General features: G+C 35.6%; 1 protein-coding gene across 2 annotated transcripts in view; it reads left to right on the top strand.

The window, feature by feature from the left end:
* Mlh1 (DNA mismatch repair ATPase Mlh1) overlaps nt 1-23,241 on the top strand; it is a 426,615-nt gene that overhangs the window by 383,472 nt on the left and 19,902 nt on the right. For both annotated transcript variants that reach the window (XM_090408883.1, XM_090408882.1), the window contains exons 13-14: nt 5,761-5,869; nt 13,599-13,662. In XM_090408883.1, the coding sequence (XP_090265009.1) occupies nt 5,761-5,869; nt 13,599-13,662 (173 nt within the window). The remainder of the gene's footprint in view (nt 1-5,760; nt 5,870-13,598; nt 13,663-23,241) is intronic.

Raw genomic sequence — 23,241 nt, 5'->3', positions numbered from 1 at the left:
TCGTTTACTACAACCCAACCAATAGAATAAAAAAAAGAAAACAGAGAAACTACTTAAGTAAATTACCACATGGTCCAAAGATATGGTCAAAAAGCTATTTCCGTACTACGCTCGTTCCCCAAGAATTTACGGGCTACCAAACATTCATAAAGAAAACACACCACTCCGACCTATAGTTGATGGGATCGATAGCCCGAATTATCACTTAGCCAAAAAATTAGCGGCAACACTCAAGGAGTTGGTAGGTCATTCCCCCTCCTATATCAAAACCACACAACACTTCATAAATATCATCCAAAACATTACATTAGAAAAAGATAATTTATTATTCAGTTTTGATGTCTCTGCCCTCTTTACGAATGTCCCAATCAATGACACAATTCTTCTTTTACAGAACAAATTCCCTCCATGTATCACGATGCTCTTTGCACATGTATTGCGTTCGGGTTATTTTGTATGGCAAAACATTTCTACCTACAAAAAGAAGGCACAGCTATGGGCTCTCCATTATCTCCCCTGTTGCTAACTTTATATGGAACATTTTGAGCAACTTCCTTTAGGTTCCTCTCCTTTAAAACCCAAAGTCTAGCTTAGATACATTGATGATGTTTTCGCGATCTGGTCCCATGGCTATCAGACACTAGACACATTTTTAGCCACTTAAACAAACAACACAAATGCATACAGTTCACAATTGAGATTGAAAAACAGAACACACTTCTGTTTCTAGATACACTTTTCACACGTCTTCCTTCTGGCAATCTTTCCTTAACTGTTTACCGGAAACAGTTAAGGAAAGATTGCTGGCCTTTTGGATCATGCCCTATGAACACCTTACATAGAATTGACTGGAAAAGCACTAGTTGTCTACATCACACCAAAACATGGTATGAACGCAAATTTAAAGAAGCCTGTGAGATTATTACCATCCACCCCAATCTGAACAATAATGATGGTTTAAAAATCCAAAACATATGGAAAGCATATATTCGACCCACGGAACCTTCCTCTCTAAGAGTAACTATAAACAGGACTGTAAAAAATCCAGGATCCTAAATTAAAAATAACAATTGTAATGCTAAAAGCAGGACATCATTGTTACTGAAAGAAAACTATCTGTAAGAAAGAATGTTTATTCATGTTATCAGAAATAGAATTTAGCTTGATGTAGTTTATAAATTCTTCTTCTTCTTCCTTTCCAGGCTTATAGGCCAAGTGGCCTGTTCCGGACTCAATTCCATCTTGTTAAGGGTCTTCCTCTGCATCGAGTACCTTTTGGGTGGTAATTTAGAATATGTTTAGGTATTCTGCTTCTATTCATTCTTAGTTCTTCAGTTCTGCACAGAAATTTCATTTCAGATGATTCAATTCTTCTTTCAGCTGCTTTTTTTATTGTCCATATCTCACTGCCATAAAGTAAGGTTGGTTTAGCAACTGTATTGTAGATTCTTATTCGTGTGTGTGTTTGTACATAATTGGGTTTAAAGATTTTATTTATAATGACTGTTACTTTTAAAAAGTTTGATATCTTTGGTTCTATATCAGCTTCATTTTCATATGACATTGTGGAACCTAAATATTTGAATGTATTTAATTGCTCTATTATTTTGTTGTTTATTACTATTTTGCTTCTTATTGGATTAGCACCTTTGAAGGCCATGACTTTTGTTTTGTCTGTTGATATTTCCATACCATATGTTTTTATCAGATTATTTAGACTGCATAATGATTTTTGTAGTTCATCTTCATTATTTCCAAGGATTATTTGGTCATCAGCAAAAAGAAGAGTAGCTAATCTGGTGTTATGGTTTATCTTGAATCCTCCTTCATTAGTTATCTTCCATTCTTTTATGATTTTATCTATATATATTATTATTTTACTATTCTTTTTTTCACTAGAGGTCATGCCAGTAGAATAACTTGTGATCAATTCATTGTTTCTTTAGCTTACTGTATGCAATGTAACTTAGCTTGTCCTGTATATTTGTATATGCTCCAGATGATGATTTTAATATGAAGATTGAAACGTCGGAATATTAAAAGAGTTATTTATAACACAGTTGTAAAGTCCATAATTTCTAAAATGAATGCTGATTGCTGTGTAACACTAAAAGAAAGGATGAATAAATAAATAATTTATTTTCTTCTGGTGTTGTTTATACGGTAAAGTGCTGTTCTGAATCTAACCACAATGACATTCTTGCTTGCATTTTCTTGCCATTTGTTGGTTCAACCCTCTATTCTCATAATTCTTACTCTTGCCACACTTCTGACTCTTGCTTTCAAAACACTTCCTATGTACACTATTACTCTCACTCTCCTTCCACAAATATTTCACCCATTCATGATGAATACATTCTGCATATGCTGCAGCAAACAAAATCATACATGCTAATTTCAATGCAAACCAGAATGGTAAAATTAACCATTCTGGTTTGCATTACCATCATAAACAATATACAGGCTGGTGTGTCACTTCGTTAAACAAGTCTCCCACTGTTTTCATCAGGGAGCCAGCTGAGTAGGAAATCAATCCCACCAGGCATATAGGAACATTTTGAGAATTTGGAGAAAAGGGAAAAGCTAATAATAAAATGATAACTATTTACTGGACTTCTGCTCAGGACATGGACTAGTTATTACTAACACCATGTTTCAATATAAAGATGTACATGAGTTCACATGAAGAGAAGACACAAGAAATAAAAAAAAGGCCTCATTGACTACATCATTGTGATGGTGATATCATAATGCTGGCTCAGGATACAAGAATGTACTATGGATTCGAAATGAAAGTGACCATTACTTAGTACTAAGCAGGATAAAAATGGATACTTCATTTTATAAAGGAACAGTATGTAAGAAAGTTTTAAAAAGAATGAAAGTTGAGCATCTTTTACAGGTAAATTGTAGAGTCAACTGTGCAACATTATTGAAGAAAATATGAAGAGGTTTCAAAACTTGGAATCATCTCAGTGACAAACACTGAAGAAGGCATTAAGTGATTCAGTGAGAGAGGTATGTAGTGAGGTTGTCTGCAAGGATAAAAAAAAATAACAAAACCATGGTGGACAAAAAGATGTTAAAGAAGCAGTTCTGGAGAAGAAGAAGAAAACATACCAAATGTTCCTGGCAAATAAGTTAGCAGATGCCATAAAAGAATACAGAAAAAAATGTAAGAGAGCTACGCTATGTATAAAAGTAGCTAAACAAGTCGTGAAATTTTGGTAAAAATACAGAAAATAAATATCAGGAAGGTGGCAAAATGTTCTTGAGGTTATTGAAAAACTTAAAAATAGAGCAAAGAGTACTGTAAAAAGAATCAAAGATGATAAAGGTGACATGAAAATTGAAGAAAAGGATATCCTAGATGTGTGGAGTATTTACTTTGAAAGACTGTTAAACGAAACAAGCATTGACAGAACCATACTAGAACATTTTCCAGAAGCATGCAAAAAGGATTACATATCATTACTCGAGGTAGGAAAAGCCATCAAAAACTTGAAATGTGGAAAGGCAGCTTGAGGAGATGATATTCAACCAAGAATGCTTAAGTAAGGAGCTATAAAAGTTTTTGCAGTGGCTACACTGCATAATTCAGAGACCCTGGACAGAAGGTTGAATTTCCAATGATTGGAGTAGAGCTCTCATAGTATTCATGTGTTAAAAAAAAGGGGGGGGGGAATAATGTGGAATGTGAGAATTACAGAGGAATTTCTGATAATTTTAAGTGTTCCATGGAAAATTTATGCATCATAGAGGTTGTCAAGATTAGATTTTCACTTTAAGACAAATAAATAAGAAATCGTGGGAATATGACAAGGATCTGTACTTATGTTTTGTACATCTGGAAAAGGCATATGGCAAGGTGCCCAGAGAAAAGCTTTTCAGAACACTGCAATGATATAGGTGAATGGAACATTATACAGAGCAATGCATAGTCTATATTTAAAGTTGAAAGTCAGCAGTTAGAATTGAAGGAAATACAGGAAGATGGTTGATGTAAAATCAGGGTGAGACAAGGATGCACATTATCTCCACTCTTATTCATCATCTGTATGGATCACATTATGAAAGAAAGTGGCATCAAGCCTGATATTAGAATTGGAGATGTCAAACTTAGCACTTAGCTTTATGCAGATAATGTACTCCTAAACACATCTAGTGCAAGTCTCCAGTATTCACTAAATTGAATAAGCTGTAACAAATGTGGCATGAAAATCAGCAATAAAAAAAGTAAAACTATGAAAATAGGCAGGAATATCGAAAACTTCAGCTGCATTCCAAATGGAGAGCCTGTAGAATAAGTAAAATATTTCAGCTGTATAAACGGGTAGCCAGATGAATAAATTTGTATGGAATAAGAGAGAAATTAGCCAAAACACCAAACTAGCAGTATACAACTATTTTCCAACTACAACCTCCAATTCCTTAATAAAAATCTCAGTACACTTCTTCTTTTGAAGGAATTGAAAAGAATTGAAAGACTTGAAGGAATTAAATCAGACCCAATAATGGAATTAGTAAAGAAATATAGAAATGAGTGGAATGAACATCACTAGAAAAGATGCTGTGTGAAAGTGTGTGTATATATACCCAGGAAGTTAAGGATTTATATAATACAGGAATGAATAAACAATGGTAAATTGATGAAATGCTGACATTGTCGACATTCCTCATCTGTAATCAAAAATTAACAAAACAAATGTTTTGTTGCACAGTTCACTTTTTTGGGTGACCCTGTTTCTCTGTAAGCATGATGAATAATTTTTACAATATTCTTTTAATGTTTGCCATCCTGCTCTAAACAACAAGCTGTGATTAGAATTCCACTGTAGCATGAAATTTTTGAATGTGTTCTGGTAGTACACGATTTTCATACTTGATCTTAAATTAAAGATGCCAAGAAATTTTATTCTGGCTTGATCTGTTATCCAAGTGTAAGCAAACAAAGTTTGCATGTGAAATTTCTTTATGATTAGGCTACTTGTATAAAGAAGCTAATGAGTTCATATTAATGGCTTGGTATTCCATAATTAGTATTCCAGACTGGTTTTGACCTCGATTGAGGTATTGTTATGGGGGAGGGGATGATCTCTCTCTCCAAAAATTCTCTCTATCTCATCAGTGATGCTACTCAGTGGCAGACAAAACCTGTCACCAAGCAGAACTGCTCTAATTCCCAGAATCAAGTTCAAAGAAGAACATTATTAAAATGTTATCAGTGGGAGCCAGACCCAGAAGAGATACTAAGTTTGAAGTAATGCAGAATTTATATATTTCCCATATATAAGTATTGAAAATGTGTGAACATTATTAAAATACTCTGGATTAGAGGTAATTGTTGAAGTTTTTTTTTTTTTTTACTTGGTTATGCATTAAATTAAAGATGCCAAGAAGTTATATTCTTGCTTAATCCTTTATCCAACTACCACTCTGCTTATTAAAAGCATGAAATGACTTGGAAAATTTCCATGCACACATCCCTAACATCCCTTTTAAGTCCAATTTCAAACACAACAAACCTGCTTCTTCTCTGGAACAGCATTCCTCACAAAGTGTATTCCTTCCTTAAAGTCTTTAGAACATTGAACTATATGTCTTTGCTCACCCATGATACTGCTGTAGAATAGGCTTGTAACCTTTTTTGGATGGATGCTCATAAAAAAAGTAAATAAATAAATAAAAATAACACAATTTTAAGACAAAATTTACTCTTCTTGGATGATAATAATGATCTATATTTCCTTTTAATTTCAGGTCTTAAAGATGTTTTACAAAATCACACCTTTGTAGGTTGTGTTAACCATAAATATGCTTTAATACAACACAATACCAAACTGTTTTTAGCTAATACACATAATCTCAGGTAAGTGCTATAGCATATTAGATGAAAATCTTCCTATAATTGCAATTTTAATATATAAAATGGCATAAGCCTAATATTTCTTGACTGTCGTACCACTTTGGTAGTTTTCAGTTTTATGTATTGATAAGAACGGATTTAATTATAAAATTAAGAAACTTTTAAAATTTGCATAATTTTTAAGCATATGTAACTTTCTTCTGACCATGCAATCTTGCACTTGACAGCCATCCCATTAACACATTCACCGAATATCACCTGATTTCCAATATCCATGTATCAGGATGGGATTATGCCTCCAAGGAAATTCATTTAAGAAATACTTTTTCTTGAAATGTTGTATCTACCATAGATTAGAAAACTCTCATATAGTTTTGGAAGGAAGATAATATCTTGCAGATTCAGTATGGAGTGAGGTGACAGCAGAGAGTATGAAAGGTGTTTGGAAGAAGCTGCTGAAAATGCATGTTCATACATTCATGGAATTCAAAAAAGACTAGGCCTTACAAAGATGGGTGACAAGATAGTACTGCTAGCTTGAGATCTGCAGTTTGGGGTTGACAGTGAAGAAGGAGAGCAGTTAGTGGACACTATGAAAGCACAACTCTCACATGAATACCTGATAGAGCTTAGAAGCTCGGAAAGTTGTAAAAGAAGTAGAAGAGAAAAAAGCAGATGAACAAGAATTTAAGCTCCCAACAAAAATTTACAATGAAAAAAAAATGCCAGAGGAAATGGACCCCAGCATGGAGAGATTTAGCAAAGTACAGGGTGATCAAAATTAAAGTACCCCCTTGTGGAATGCCATTCAGTGATCCAAATGCTGTGAAACTTTGCAGGAATACATTATGTCAAGAATAAATGATATCTGAGGGGAAGGAAAAAAAAAAGATAGTTCCAAAATTCACCACCAAGAGCATTGTAAACACCAAATGCATAGAATTTGCATATATCATAACTCAGCAGATGCCAGGAGGGTTTACAAAGATGGAGATGGGATTTTTTCCTTCATTTTGGTTGATACCATGCAGTGATGGCACTGACCTTGCCCCAATGTGCTTTGCTCATGAAGCTGCACTACCTAAACAATTTCAGTGCTGTTGCTGCACTCTGCGAATTTCATTGCATGAACAAACGTTGATGAGGTCCACTATCTCCATGTGCTCTGCAACCAGTGATTAGTTGTTTTGAAGAAACGGGATCAGATGATTTGGAGTTAGACCAGGCAAAGGTCACAACTCAATCAGTTCACAACAAGTGAATGAAGTTGCTACTGCCATTGTGGAGGAGCAGGCCATGAATAACAGCAGCATTGGTTCCTGCAGTGCACATGGTTGTGCCTTACACAACTGTCTCTAAAATTCTACAGAAGATTTTGCATTTCTACCCATTCCCATAACTCTGACACAGAAGTCGCACCTGCAGGACTTTTAAAGTCAACTGACATTCGCATTCATTTTGATTTTAATGATTTTGTGGGGAGACGAGGCTCGCTTTCACTTGAACAGAGATGCAAATACTCACAATTGTTAGGTATGGGCTATGCCAAACCCACACGCAATCCATCAAATTCCTTTGCATTCACCCAAAGTTAGAGTCTGGTGCAGGTTTACAGCTTTGTTTATCATTGGACTGTTCTTCTTTGAGGACATTTGCAGTCAGGCCTGTGACCTGCTCAGTTACTGCCAAGAGGTATCATGTTATATAAAAAAACATTTGTTGTGCCATAGCTACAGCAGTGCCTGTGCATGGATTTAGTCTTTTCGTGCAGGATAGGGCCCCTGCACATATTCGTCAATCCATACAGAAGGTTCTTCAAGAACATTTCACAAAAGCTAAAGTGATCAGCCATGCGTTTCCCATTGCATTGCCACCTTGTTTGCCTGATCTGACTCCCTGTGACTTCTGGCTCTGAGGATTTCTCAAAGACAGGAATTATCGGGATCATCCTGATAACTTGCTAGGGCTGAAAGACAGCATATCACAGCATGTGCACATCAGTCCTGACCAGCTATGTTCTGCCATTGAACATACTGTGCTTAACTTGTACATGAAGAATATTGGGATGGGTTTAGCTGGAGATGAGCAACTCTTTGCAGGCAATGCAAAATTGGGAAGAATTGTGATGTTAAGCAGATGTTGGAAGTTCCCCCCCCCCCCCCACTCGGTTAGACTATAATAAATTTAGTTTAATCCTTTATCCAAGTGTAAGCAAAGAAAGTTTTCGCCTGAAGACTGGTTTCGACCTTTATTGAGGTCTCGTCATTGGGAGTGGAAAAGAGCTTCCAACATCTTTCTCTAAATCCAGAGTAATTTAATAATAAGGTAAGACACCTTTTGGCAACTTGTACAGGTAAATATGACTTCTCCATTGCTTCCACCTTGGTATCACCACCTGTGGGTCTGGCTCCCACTGACGAGACCTCAATAAAGGTCGAAATCAGTCTGGGTAGTGGCCCTTCCCTTAATGAATACCATTATGCATGTCCACAAGGAGTGATGAGAGCTTGGTCCACCTTTACCACGAGTTGCCTCAGTCCCGAAGATACTTCAGGCACAAACTTTGTTTGCTTACACTTGGATAAAGGATAAAACTAAATTTATTATGTTAAGCAGATATTTTGACCTTGCAGAAGGATTGAATAAATTGTATGAGTGGAACTTCCAGTTCACTGTTGCAGAATGTAAGATTTTGAAATTTGTTAGACAAGGAATGCGATATAAAGTATGCACTTGGTGGGCAAATTTGGAAGGAGGAGATGGGAGATCTGGTGATGGATAGGGACCTGAAATTTAGGAGTCACAAGTTGTGTAATCACCACATCAGATCATGGCAGTGATGTTGAGAGCTTTGACAAGCAGAAATAAACAGGTTATAGTTGTATGAGGTCTTGGTCAGGTCTCACATTGTGTGTAGATTTGGTTACCTTGTTTTTATAGAATGAGGATATATTAGAAAGTGTTCAGGGAACATTGACTATGGTGGTGCTTTTTGGAATGTGGGGCATGAAGACTGGGAAAATATAGTTTGTTTGCAGTGTCTCATAGGAGGAGGAGAAGCAGAAGATATGTGATAAAGGCGTGTAAGTTGGTAAGGGAATGTTACCAGATTAATGTGGAAGAAATTTTTCATAGAATGGAAGATGGGTAGAACAAGAGGCCATCTCTAGAAGCTGTGCAAGGAGGGCGTGAGTAAGGGGGGAGAAGCAGGTTCTTTGCATGTAAATTGGGTTTGTGTGTATGGTGTGCATTATCTACCATAGATTGGTAAATGGGAACACATAGAGTGAATTTAAAGTATGGTTTGATGAGCTTATTTGTGACTATATATACCGTTTATGATTAGTCTTTTGAATCCATGAAGATTTATTGCTAATAATAACACCAGGATTTACCCATATACTGTACTAATGTACTATAGGTTGATCAACCAACCTCTTGTGTTCAACATAAAACTAAGAATGTAGTTTTAACTGCATTCTTAGTGGCTTAGAAGACTGAAATATAAGATCAGACAATATTGGAATCCCGATAAGACTAATTTGGTGGAAAATTGTCAAGAGAAAGTTAGGAATAATGCAAACTTTCATGTAGCACTGTCATAGTATCCTTACCCCTTGAGGATATACGTATAAGGAATTTGATGATTACATTGAAGGATGTCTTGAATGTGATACATTCAATTACTTACTGATTGATGCTAATCACGGTGTTTTGAGAAGAGATTATTAATCGCCATTTGTTATGAGGTTATCTCTATTAAGATTTTTTTTATTCCAAGTGTTTATTATTATTATTTACATTTATTATTAAATATACACTAAGGCCTTCTAAAATAAATCTACACTTTAGAGATTTCCTTATCCAAAAATATTAAAATTGCCCATTCTCTGACTCATTCTATTACTGAATTGTTTAACATATACTTAATACGTTTATCAGACTAAACATCTTGTTCTATTACAGGATTGATTAACATATACTTAATCACGTCTACCAGACTAAACACCTTGTTTTCACAACAACAAAAATGTTCATAGTCAGTTTCTTCGTTAGGGCTTTTTCTGAACATATCAACATTTTCGTCTTCTTTTCCATAGGATCGTTTCTTACTGCCCGTATGTAGTATACAATATTATTTCTCACTGAAGTGTAAATACGCTTACCTCTTGCAGTTCAGTTTGACGCACAATTTATTAATTTTTGTACTGGAGAAAAAAGTTTCGTCTGCTACTTCAAAAACAACATATCTAAGTTGAGCTAATTCCGTCACCCTTTCCAGTAGAAATAACAAACATATCTGGTGTCCTTAAGGATGAACTTTCCATTCAGCGTTTCCTCGAACATTCCTTTATAACGTCGACTGCAATATCTTCTTTTATTTACTAATTACTTGTTGACAGTCTCAACTCCTCCAGTTTAAAGACACACAGTTTTACTATTTCTTTTCGGAATCTACTATTAATATTCTTTCAAACTATCACATAAAACTAAATAAACTTCATAAGAACAAAATTCTTATGGTCTGTGTTCTTAAACTTCTATTAGCTCTCTCTCTTGTTTCCTCCATTACTTCGATACCAAATGCTCTCTCTGTCAGCTGTCAATCATCCATAAAACTCCTCAGCGAGCATGCGCACTTCATGAAAGTTGCAAGCAAGAAGTTAGGTATAATGGCTGACTTGTCTCCGTTAGCTTAACAAGAATCTCTTTTCAAAACATAACACTAGTTTTAATTTTGCAATAAAATTTCTGAAAGTAACACAACTATTCAAATCCAGTAAGTACATAAATTTTTTAAATGCTTTACAATTCATTTTGACAAATAACATCAATAACAGGCACATCACAAGTGCCGACAATACGTGTTATGAAATCAAAACTAAAAATATACTAACATAAACAATTTGTAAAAATATTCATAATTTTAAATTATGATTATTTTTACAACAGGGAGTGGTAAGAGATGTGGGTATTACAGAATCTGTGGAGGTTGGTTTGAACAAATTGATTATAAGGGAAAATGATAATGAATATCGTTTATCAGGTGTAAGTTTATGCATTTTAGATGAAGGACATTGCATATAGAGTATTATATTAATTGAAATTTTTTGGAAGTAGACAATGATAGCTGGAGACTTGGGGGGGGGGGTATTCAGATTGAAGATCCACTTGCTAAGTTGGTTAGGTCATTGAATTGGTTAACAGTGCTGTTAAAGTGAACCCTAGCTTGTAGGAATATGGATGTCATTCTTCCTCTATAATATTTTGAGAAGACTACATTTGGACTACTGTATCCACATAGGATCATCTGGTTTTCAGGGAAGGGGGATAGTTGAAAGGATTCAGTAGGAAATCACCAAAATGACAACTAGCCTATGAAATTGTGCATTTTTATGTGACTGCCCATTAAAGGTTTTTGTAAACCTACAGTACATTTGCACTGTGGCTAGGCTATGAATTTTTTGGTTTTATTAATTTTAAATATCTTTTGTATTTTTATTTATTTGTTACATTATCTGGAAATCCTTCTCTACAGACCAAACATGGATTTTTTTCAAGCCACTACAAGCCTCCAGTAAGCAGGGTGGTGGTCTCACACTAAGTGATGAAATTCATCTCCCACCTAAAGACAGTCATAACATCTGTGCCCATAATGGGATTCAAATCCATAGACTTGATAGTTGGAGAGTAGATGTGTTAACCCCTGAGCCAGCCAGGCCAGAATGAGGGTAGATTGAGAGAATGCGGCTTTCAGTGTTTGAGAATTAGATGGAGAAGAGAGTATATGATAGAAAGCCACAATTAGTAAGGGTATCTTAAGGTATAGACACAAGTGAGATTTTGCAGCGTATGAGTTGTGGAGGTAGAATTTGGGATAATACATGATGCGGTGAGCATGTGGAATGGTTACTGTTAGATGTGAGCATATCTAGGGTAAATATCTCAAGAAGAGATATGATAGATATTTATGTATTAATGTCTAAATGGGCACTTCCTATGAGTCCTTAAGCTTCCTGAAGAGCATTCATAATAACAGTAATTATAATGCCATAATTCCGTTTTAAAGTAAATTTACTATTGCAAACATTCGACTATAAGACTATTTCTACAGGTTAAATTTTTTTTTAGTGAAAAGTTGACAATATTAATGTTTCTTTATTTCACTTTATTTCTTTATTTCAATTAATAATCTTTAATTCATAAAATAAGTAAATAATATTTATTTAAAGCAACATGTTTCAGCCTGAATATTACAGGCCTGGTGTCTATCAAGTTCCTTGTGACTGTCATTGTTCTTACTTCAGGCAAACTGAATGCTCAGTAGAAAAGAGAATACAAAAACACCACCTTACATTAGCAACAGGAAATGTGAGAAATCTCATTTGGGACAGCACGGAATAGATACAGACCACAATGTCATATGGTCTGAGTCATGCTTACTTCATCTGTGTCACTATAAATTTGAGCGTTTATTGAATGAAAGCACTGAGGCCTTAACTTCACTGTCTGAACTTAAATCTGAATGCCTGCCTCTTACTATCTAAAATATAGGAGAGGCCTGTTCACACATCACTAAAGGTTTTTTTTTATTTTTTTTGAATACAGTTAATGAATAATTAATAATACGTTTTCTCAGTTATGCTATTGTGTTGTTTCATGTATAACATCATGAGTCTTATTGTTTCAAATCAATCCATTGTTCATGTTCTACCTTGTAATTACTATCATGGCCACTGAGGGTGGCCTGTAATATTCAGGTTGAAATATATGACTTTATATAAATAAATATTTACTTATTTCTTTGTTTTTTACTTTTGTTTTTTTAATGTGAATTAAAGAAACCTCATGGCACAAGTTTCTCTTCAAGGACAGTATTAATGATTTCACCAGATATGGAAGGAGCATTGCTGTTAGTTCCTGTAAACCAGTGCATTACACTTGCAAGGCAAGATTTCTATGAATCCGTGCAGACAATCTCTAGGACTAATTGGCATTAGGGCAATCACATAACTAGAGAAGGAATTCTGACTAGAAAAAATGCTCCCTGACAATAACTGAGAATAATTATCAACCTGCATAAATCAATGGGCAAACAAAATATTTCTCATGATCTTCTTCCTGTCATGGATTTTAGGCCAAGTAGCCTGTTCCAGTCTCATGCCATTACTTTCTTGGCCTTCCAATTCTTCTTTTCCCATTTATTTTATATCTGTATGGTATTTTTTGCAATCTGCTATTGTCCATTGGATTTATTTGTCCTAACCATTTTTGTTTATGTTTACTTATATAATGGTTAATTTTGGTTTTATATTCAGGTATTGTAAAATTTCTTCATTTGTTTTATGGTCCTACTCAGTATATCCTGCTGTTTTTCTGAGAAATTTCATGTTTGAATCCTTTTTCATTCTTTTTTATGGTCCATCATTTCCATATAATGAAGTTGGTTTACACAGAACATTATATACTCTGATTCTGGTGTGTTTTTGTGCCAAGGATGGCTTAAATATATTTATTATGCATTTACTTTAACAAAATGTGTTTGTTATTATGATAAAGCAAGTTTTTCTTTACATCATGCCATCTGTGCAATTGTAGACATGATTAGTTTTTTAGTATTATTAATAAAATCAATTATTTTATGACTAAAACTCCTGTTGGCTTCCCCTCCCTTATTTGATTATGATTTACAGCTATTTGAGAGTATTTATGAGTATTTTTTTTTGTGCAGTAGTGAACTCTTCTACCAATTGATGATTAAGGACTTTGGTAACTTTGGGGCAATGAATCTATTAGTAAGTCCATATTTTCTTTTTATTTTTTAATACTAAATATTTCATGTAGGTTATTCATCTATGAATTTGTTTAGACCTTATTTTAAGATGAGAAACAAACTCTTATCAATTAATTTTTGTTTTTAAATTTTAACCTGACTGTTCATGTTATTGATCAACATACCAGCTTTCATGAGACATATAATACCACTAGTAAAAGGTAAGAACAAACACAGGGTGTGTATGATATGTGGTAATAGGAAGAATGAAAAAGTTTTAATGCATTTACACAGGTGATCATATATTAAGAGTAACAGTTGCTATAGATATTTTGAAGATTCTCCACAGATATGAAAAATCAACAAACACAGCACCAGCCAAAAGTTGTTATATAGCTAAGTAAAGGAGGTTTATTGGTTTTTGTAGTTCTGGGGATGTCTTCCAAAATTTTCACTCTTGTTGATAAGATTTGTAAACTTTTGGTCACATGTGCAGACTCTTCAAAACTTCTTTTATTTATTGCTGCTATTTATTAATATTCTTTATTTTATTATTTTTTTTGATAACTCCAGCAGATTCTGTGGTTATTTGATATTGATATAGATTAATCTACCAATTATCTGACTTCCAAAATAGCAATTCTCCAACTTTTAAATCCCTGAAATTGCACTTTCCTGTGATGCATTAGTGCTCCTGTGCAGTAATCTGAATTTAATAGTGTTTTTCTTTTTTCTCTTAACACTAGATATCATTATATATATATATATATATAGGAGTATGTACTAAACTGTAATGTGACATGAAATGAGTAATATAACCAAAAAACCATAACTTGGTCAGTTAAAAAAAAAAAAAAAAATGATGCCTTAAACAAATTTATAATTTTTTTTTTTTTTTTTCGAATTATATCCTAATAGATGTAATCCTGATTTATTTACGATGAATATTGCTTGCAGTTACTTAGCTATACACTATTGATGTTTATTCATTTTGCTAGTTTTTCATTTTATATTGCAAACTTTCATTTGCTTTCAGTTGGCTAAAAAATGATATTTATTCTGACTTTTGAAAGCAAAAGCAAAGATTTATGTGTACAGGCTGGGCTATTTTTGCCATTTGTGTACTGTATGTTAAAAATCTAGCTATTTGTTATTCCTTTTTATATAGAGCTCATTAATTTCAGTGATGCAAAATTGAGACATCAATACATTCTGCTGATTTCTGTCATTTGTATGTTACAAAATTAAAATATCCTGTTTCTTAGCATAGAGTTGCATTTCCTATCAATTGTCTATGGGAAATTTATATTTTCATTTTTTTTTGTATATCTGTAGGCTGTATGCTATATATTTTTTAAAATTCTTAGAAATGAAACATTTATTCCAGTAATGGTTCACTCATCATTTGGTGCCACAAGTAAATGCACATGTGGAAATAACTTTTGATTTTGTAATCTTTCTGCTGGAATGTATATAGCAGTAATTGTTGCTCTAAATAATTAAATTCATTTTCCTGGCCAGTTTTATGTTATCAGTTGTTGTTTTTTATTAATATTATTAATCCCATACATTAATATTAATTAATATTATTAATCCTATAAGCACATCAGTGCCGTGTTAAGGGCTGCAGATGAGGACTCAGTTTATTGAAATTTTTTTGAAGAGTTGCAGTTCTTTGGAAATACTTCTTGAGGAAGGCTGTTCAGAGGAATAGAAGAGGGAGAGGAGAATTAGGTTTGGTGCATTTACAGTTGTACAATAAACAGGTGCTGGACATCTGCTGCTCTTGTATTAATAGGTGCAACAGTATCTGTAGAATAAACAAAGTAGAAATTTTTAATATGTAAGATAGAGATGGATCATCCATGAGCCAAATTACTTTCCTGTGGACAGCATCCAGATTTTTTTAGGTGCATCACCCCAAATGTGAACAGTATTCTAATGATGGGAAGATTTGGGAGTTGTGTATAAAAGAGTTGGTTTCATGTAAAACAGCATCTTGAAGGGAAGAGAATGCCTAGTTTTTTTGATGCTGAGTAAGCTGTTGATGTGATGCGGTTAAGGTAGGAGAGGCTGGTGGTAAGCAGAGAGAGCTGATCCTGTCTGATGATTGGCATATTACTGAAGGTAAGAGTAGGTGAGCTGAGATCTTTATTGTGAGAGAAAATGCAAGACTGTTTCGGTGTCATCAAAGGTGATCACATTGTTCTCGCTCCATTGAAGGATAGTACATAGATCAATGTTTAAGGCACTGGTTGTAAATGATCTTGATGTTTGGGATGGCTGTGCACTGCATGGTTTGTCAGATGAGTAGGATGAATGAGAGAACTATCATCTGCAAAGTTGTGGATAGGATAAGTGGATAGGATAAGCACTTTCTCCTCCCCTGCACATCCATCTGCATGACCTTTCTTCCTACATACTCTTCCTCCCTCCTCATCACATGATCAAACCATCTCAACCTTGCCTCCTGTATCTTTGCTCCTAAGTTCGTAACTTTCACGTTCCCCTTTAATAATCATTTCTCAGAGGATAGGATCTTTTCTGGTCACACCGCACATCCACATAAGCATTCTCATCTCCGCTACCTCCATCCTGCTGATGTTATTTTTCCTCAGGGCCACAATTTCCATAGCATATATCATTGCTGGTCTCATTACTATCCTGTAGATTTTGCCTTTTAGATTGACAGGCACCCTCTTATCACATAGCACTCCAGCCATCTCTCTCTCTCTCCAGTTCCTCCATCCTGCTTGTATCCTGCGTCCCACTTCCTTCTCATCCTCACCATCCTCTTTCATTGTTGAACGTAAATATCTAAAGTCACTGACCTTCCTGATGACATTTCCTTCCACCTCCAGATCTGTCTCCTGGCTGCCATCCATTTTGCAATACATATACTCTGTCTTACTTCTGCTCAGCCTCATACTTCTCTCTTCCAGTACTGTCCTCCAACTTTCCAGTTTAGCTGCCACTTCTTCTCTTGATTCTGCACACAGCACAATGTCATCTGCATACAACATAGTCCAAGGCACATCTTCTCTCACCTCCTCCGTCACCACCTCCATCACAATATTAAACAGGAAAGGACTTAATGCTGAACCTTGATGCAAGCCAACTATCACTGGAAAACTTTCTGTATCTCCCAAGCAGGTCTGAACTCTTGTCTTCACATTTCTGTACATCTCCTGCACCAGCATAACATATTTCTCTGGTACCTTCTTCTCCCTCAGACACCTCCAGACTTTTTGCCTTGGCACTCTATCATACGCTTTCTCCAGATCAATAAATACCAGATGTAGCTCCCGTTTCTTCTCTTGAAACTTTTCCACCATCTGCCATAACTCAAAGATAGCATCTATCATCGATCGACCAGGCATGAAGCCAAATTGCTCTTTTGCAATCTCCACCTCCTTCCTTAGTCTTCCATCAAGAACCCTCTCTAGGATTTTCATTGTGTGGGACATCAACTTTATTCTTCTGTAATTCTTACAGTCCTGTGCATCCCCTTTACTCTTGTAGATGGGTACAACAGTACTTTCTATCCATTCCTCAGGTATATTTTCCTGTTGACAAACTTTTATTAACAGGTTCCACAGCAGGTCAATCCCCTTTTCCCCAGTGCCTTCCATCCCTCCACTCGGATCCTGTCAGGGTCCACCGATTTTCCATTCTTCATCCTCTTTATGGCCTCCTTCACTTCCACTCTACTAATGTTCTGCACCATCCCCATCTTCTCTGTGAGTCCTTGCATTTTCTTCATTCAAAAGCCCTTCAAAATATATTCTCCATGCACATCCTTCCTTAATACGCTTCCTCCAGAGCCTTCGATCTGCCTCACATGTACAATGTCTTTTGATGCCATATTTCTACATTTTGCCAATCGATAAATCTTTCTCTGTCCTTCCATTATTTCTAATTGATCATAAAGGTCTTGATATGCCATGGCCTTTGCCCGTGCAACAACTCTCTTGGCTTCTCGCTTTTTCTCTCTGTCCTCTTCCACTCTTGACTCGTCCCACTTCTGCTTTGCCTTCCTCTTAGCTGTCACTGCTTCTTGTACATTATTATTCCACCACCAACTCTCCTTCTGCTCTCTAATCTTACTGGATGTTTCACTAAGCACCTCAATTGCACAGCTTAGAATTGCTTTTGAATTATGTCTCCACCAATCTTGCACACTTGCTATCCATCCGAAATCCTCTGTAACAACTCTCTAAAACAGTTCCTCACACTCTCTTCTTTTAAGCAAAACCACTTAATTGTCTTCCTCCCATGGCTTCCAAAGGTTCTTATCTTCGACCTTATTTTAAAGTCTGCACACAGCAGCCAGTGTTGCTGTGCCACTTGATCTGTTGGGATTACCTTACAATTTGTTACTGCCTTAATATGTTTCTTCTAGTCAACAATCTATCACACTATAAAATTAGTTATTTAAATTTGGAAACTTAGACAAAGTTGTCTTGATTCATGCGTAGGTTTCTGTGGTTAAGAAGTTCAATAGAAATATTCCAGTGTTGTGACCACATGTTTATTAGAGAACTGTTTTTAAATTACTGTAAATTGTCTTCATCATTTGACCAGGAACAGCACTAGAATTGATTATATTTAAGGACTACCTTAATAACTTACATCCAAACATAAAATTCACTCCGGAACTAGAAGAAAATAAAAACTTCCTTTCTTATACATCCTTATAGAAATAAATGAAAGAAAAAAACAGGTTATCATTCTCCATCTATAGAAAACCAACAAACACAGGAAGATTTCTTCATGCTACCTCACACCACCACCCTAAGCAAAAATAGGCCTAATAAAAACCTTAAGGGATAAAGCATACAACATCCCCAGTACAGAAGAAAAACAGTTAAGAAAATTCTCAACACAGCACCTACAAAAAACTTAAATAAACCAGACTTCAAGAATGCAGTCACCCTTCCTTATATCAAGAATGTAACAGATAAATTAGCCAAATTTATCTTTTACATTCTAACTATACAGGCAACATAAAAGTGTCTTTCCTGCCACTTGAAAAAATATCAAGATCTCTTCATCCTCTGAAACCTCCACATCACCGAATGAAAAAACCAGGGGTTTATAATATTCATTGTTCCTGTGGCATCTGCTACGTAGGCCAGACAGGGAGATCGGGGGAAATCCACATGAGCGAACATCAAAAGAAGAGAGAACATAAACTGGCTTAGCATATCACACAGCTTCTACCGGTCATGAAGTACTCTAGGATAGAACAAACATGTCCTATATTGATAAGAATTCTTTCACAAAAAAATTCAAAGAGGTAGCAAATATAATTAAAATTCCTATGCAGTGTAACAAAAACCAAAGTTTGATTTTAAATCAAGTTTGGTCATCGTTTATTAAAAATTTACCCACTTCACACCTCAGACAGAGTGAGCATGAACCACAGCACGCAACAACAAATAGCATCGTGTCCAACTAACACACATTAATGGTCGTATAGATCTGTTATTCGATTTTTTTTAACAAACTTTTTTGATGTTCATAATGCCAACAAATGAACTCGTTTTTCGTAATTTCTTATGGTTTGTGCTTTAAACTGTTAGTTCTCTTTACCCCTGAAGATGTTAGTCTTACGACTAACGAAACTTGTTGGGTTATTTTTAGGACTTGTTTAGTATTTTAAAAACAGTTCTCTAATAAACATGTGGTCACAAAACCGGAACATGTCTATTAAAGTTGTCTTGAATTTTTAAAAATTTTCTTTGTTATTGCTATAACTGTATGCCTTCAAGTTCTGGGAAATAATCATAGCATATGCTTTCCCTGAATTCACCCAAAGCAATGGCCAGCAAAAGTTCAACCAGCCCCGATATTTCATCAATAGCAGGTGTTCCCTGTCCTAGTTCAGCATAATTGGTCAAAGGCCTTAGGATTCTGACAACCATGGAAAAGATGTCAGCCAGAGTTTTACTCACGGCTATCTTTCTCTCTCTATGTTCACTGGGCATCTACAGATGCCGTATGGTCTCTCCGATGCTCAGCAGTGTGACACACCAGGCCTCACCATGTAGTCCTGTTGTTTGCTTTTCTGGCAGCCTCAACTCTGAAGATATGTCATTCCACAGACACACACACACCATCCATCCATCCATCCATCCATCCATCCATCCATCCATCCATCTCATTGATGCTCTACCCATGCCTCTTTTTGTAGGAACTTTACCTTCTATTACTGTTCTGAGAAGTCCCCCCTCCATCCTTTCTGTGTGTCCAAAATATTTTAACTTTCTTTTGTCAATATCCTTAAGGAGCCTTAAAGTTCTACTGATCTTTTCTAACACCCATTCATTTGTACGCCCTTCAGTATATGATATCCTCAGCAGCCTTCTGTAACACCACATCTCAAAAGCAGATATCCGTTTCTTATCTGACTTCTTTAGGTTCCAAGTCTCACATCCATAAGTTGCTGTTGGAAAAACAACTGCATCCAAAATCCTTGACTTTGTTCCCATGAAGATAGATCTATCCTTCCAGATTTTAGACAGGTCTCTGACTGTTGCTTTTAGCCATTCCTAACCTTTTTCTGATATCTTCTGAACAGCAATTCTTCACATTAATAATGGATCCCAGGTACTCAAACTTGCTGACTTCTCAATTCTTTCTCCATTAAGGTACACTTGTTTCTCAAGAGCTTCTCTGTTTGTATTTTCTTTGAGAACCATAATCTTTGTCTTGCTAGGATTGAGTTGAAGACCTCTGTTATTACTGATCTTGTTAACTTTGTCAAGAATTAGTCTTAGTTCTTCTATGTCATTACAAAGGAGTACTACTGTATCATCAGCATACCTCAGATTACTGATCAATCTACCTCCTGTCCTAATTCCTGTCTTGAGCTCATCCAATGCTTCACGCATGATGTCCTCCACATATATGCTAAACAAATGAGGAGAAAGTAAACATCCTTGCCTAACTCCTTTTCCAACTGGAAGCCAGTCAGTCAGTCCAATAGCTGTTCTTACCGTGGCTTCTTGCTCCTTATACAAGTTGGCTATCAACCTGATAGTGTTGATGGAAACCCATTATTTTCATTACTTCCCACAGTTTCACATGCTCAACACAGTCAAAAGCTTTAGAGTAGTCTAAGAAACACATTACAAGAGGGAGTCTGAATTCTTTATATTTTTCTATGATCTGTCTAAGGCAAAGGATCTGATCTCTGGTGCCCTTGTTAAATTTTTACTTCCTTTCTTTGTTTTAGGTGCATTATTGTTTTTTACTTTTAATTGTTATTATTATTGAATATCCCTATTACTTGACATAAATTCTCGTGCTTGCTTTCACCCTTTTTGTTCTATGGCCACTACTTAAATTGCTTGCATGTGCAAAACTTGGTAGACAAAGAAACTGCCCCCCCCCCCCCCCCCGGATAGAGCAAAATTTCTTTGATACAAATCTGAAATTAACTCCATGTCAGAATTTGAAAAATTTGTTTGTTAAAGCTGCGCCATGTCTTGAACATTGTGAGACAATATCCACAATTAGTTAAGTTTCTAACATCATCCTATTCAACTAACATTCTTGTACAAGCATTTATCTTATTCTAGATTCAAGAACTATCAGGCTATTACATACTTTAGTAATTCAATACCACTCTGTACATGAATTCTTACTCAGAGCTAAGACAATCTACTAGTTGATTAGATACTAAAGTCCTGTTTCATTTTTTTTGTAAGTCCAATCACTGGGCATATCTGCACATTATTGCACACTAACTGTTTCTTGCATACAAAGGAAATGAAAAGTTTCTACATTACCGAGCATCAGGATTTCTCTCTCTTGCTTTTTCTCTCTATCTTCCGAAAAAATTCACATGGCTTGTTACCCTCTCTTACTGTCAGCTGTCTTCAAGTAGGACAACTAGTGTTTAAGATCACGAATCACCTTTTTCGATGTGGGTGAAGCTGCTCTTCCAGGTTCAGTCTACGTAGTTTCGCATGTTGATTGGCTTTACCGCTGTGCCGATGATTATGCCCGCACTGGATCGCTATCTGGCCGCTTAGCTGCCACTGGACATCGTTCTTTTCGGCCACTCTCACGCACCTTCTCCTGGAATGACTGGAACAGGAATCCCGAACAAAAGAAAAGCCTCGAGTTGGTGTCACCAAGCTCTGTATATCCTTGCTGAGCTGTTCTCCTACTACGTCACTCTTTTCCAGCAGGTATAGTTCGCCCACCATGTCAGAAAAAGGAGAATCCATTCCGATAATGGGGTAATCAGTCTGTCTTCTGGGATGTAATAATAAACAAACTGAGTTTGTTTATTATTACAGGCCGGAAAATTTAGCTTTTCTTTTACGAACATTGTTGTTTTTAAAGTGTAACTATTTTGCTTGTATAACAGTTGGAAAAATGTACGTAGAGTATTAATACATGCAAATACTGCGTTCTACATAAAACAATGTCACTTCGCTCCATGATAAGTTTCCTTTTATTCTGGGACTTTTTAAAACAAAATCCGATTTCATGAAGTATTTTCCTTAAAGTTTCTCTTTTCCAAGGAAAATTAATTTTTTCTTTAAGCACAGGAATCAATTTCGGAACAGTTGGCACTCTTTTCTCGAATACGTAAAATTCGTGAATAGCTCTTCTTATAACATCTACATCAAAATCATTCAAAGCTACGGTTTCGATGGTTTTCTTTACTCTGGCGCTTTTTTTTATTTTAGGAGATTTAAATTTTGGCTTACCTTCACCTTTTGATTCCCTACGAATTCTTGTAACAGTCAACCCCGATATGCCCACAATTGCACTTGCACGTTTTATGACTTGAGAAAGGGGAACAAGAAGACAGCCTTCTGACGATTCTTTTTCGCAGAATGTCAGCACATTATTCAATATTCTTTTGCAAGAGCTACTGAAACGTGTAACAATAGAACTTGTTGACTGTACTGGATCCATCATACAAATTAATAATAAAAAAATAATGCAAAAAGAGAACAACAAAAATCAAGCTAGTACTAGTACAGCGACAGACAAGAAAGCACGTGATTTCGCATGTTGGCGACCAATTCGTACATCCTTCATTTCTTTCTCCCCTTCAGCATGAATCGACTATTCTTGGCACAAAGCCAAGAAGGGATCTAGAAATGGTGGGCAAACTATACCCAAAATTCTTGCGCCCAGTACCATTCACTCCTCGTTGCGTTCTCCACGTGTGCAACTTGGACCTTGCATACATGACTGCCTGGGGTTATTTCTTTAAGCCGATTATCTCTTTGTATACTTAGATCTCTCTTTCTCATTTTAACATAACTTTCACTAAAATTTTTCTCTTATCAGTTTTACAAGAACATCTAACAATATAATACATAGGAGCATTTATGATTAAACGATTATTTCTTTACTTCTGTCAATAATTTCACTTATACCTATATACAAGCATTTTCTCTGGGAATTTTTGTATCTGTTAAATCTGAATGAAATATTTTACAGTATAATAAACCTTTCATTCAAGACTTAAACCCCTTACCTTTCCTACAACCTGCTTGTTCCTCGGGCATGTCTGCCTCAACTTTGGCCTCAATCCTATTTAGATGATCTTCAATACAATTTTGCTTGT

This window comes from Typopeltis vanoorti, chromosome 19 (genome assembly GCF_054136105.1).
Source record: "Typopeltis vanoorti isolate ZY-2024b chromosome 19, IOZ_Tvanoo_1.0, whole genome shotgun sequence".
Taxonomy (NCBI): domain Eukaryota; kingdom Metazoa; phylum Arthropoda; class Arachnida; order Uropygi; family Thelyphonidae; genus Typopeltis; species Typopeltis vanoorti.
Note: the sequence above shows the minus strand (reverse complement) of the source record. Positions and strands in the feature narration are given on the sequence as shown.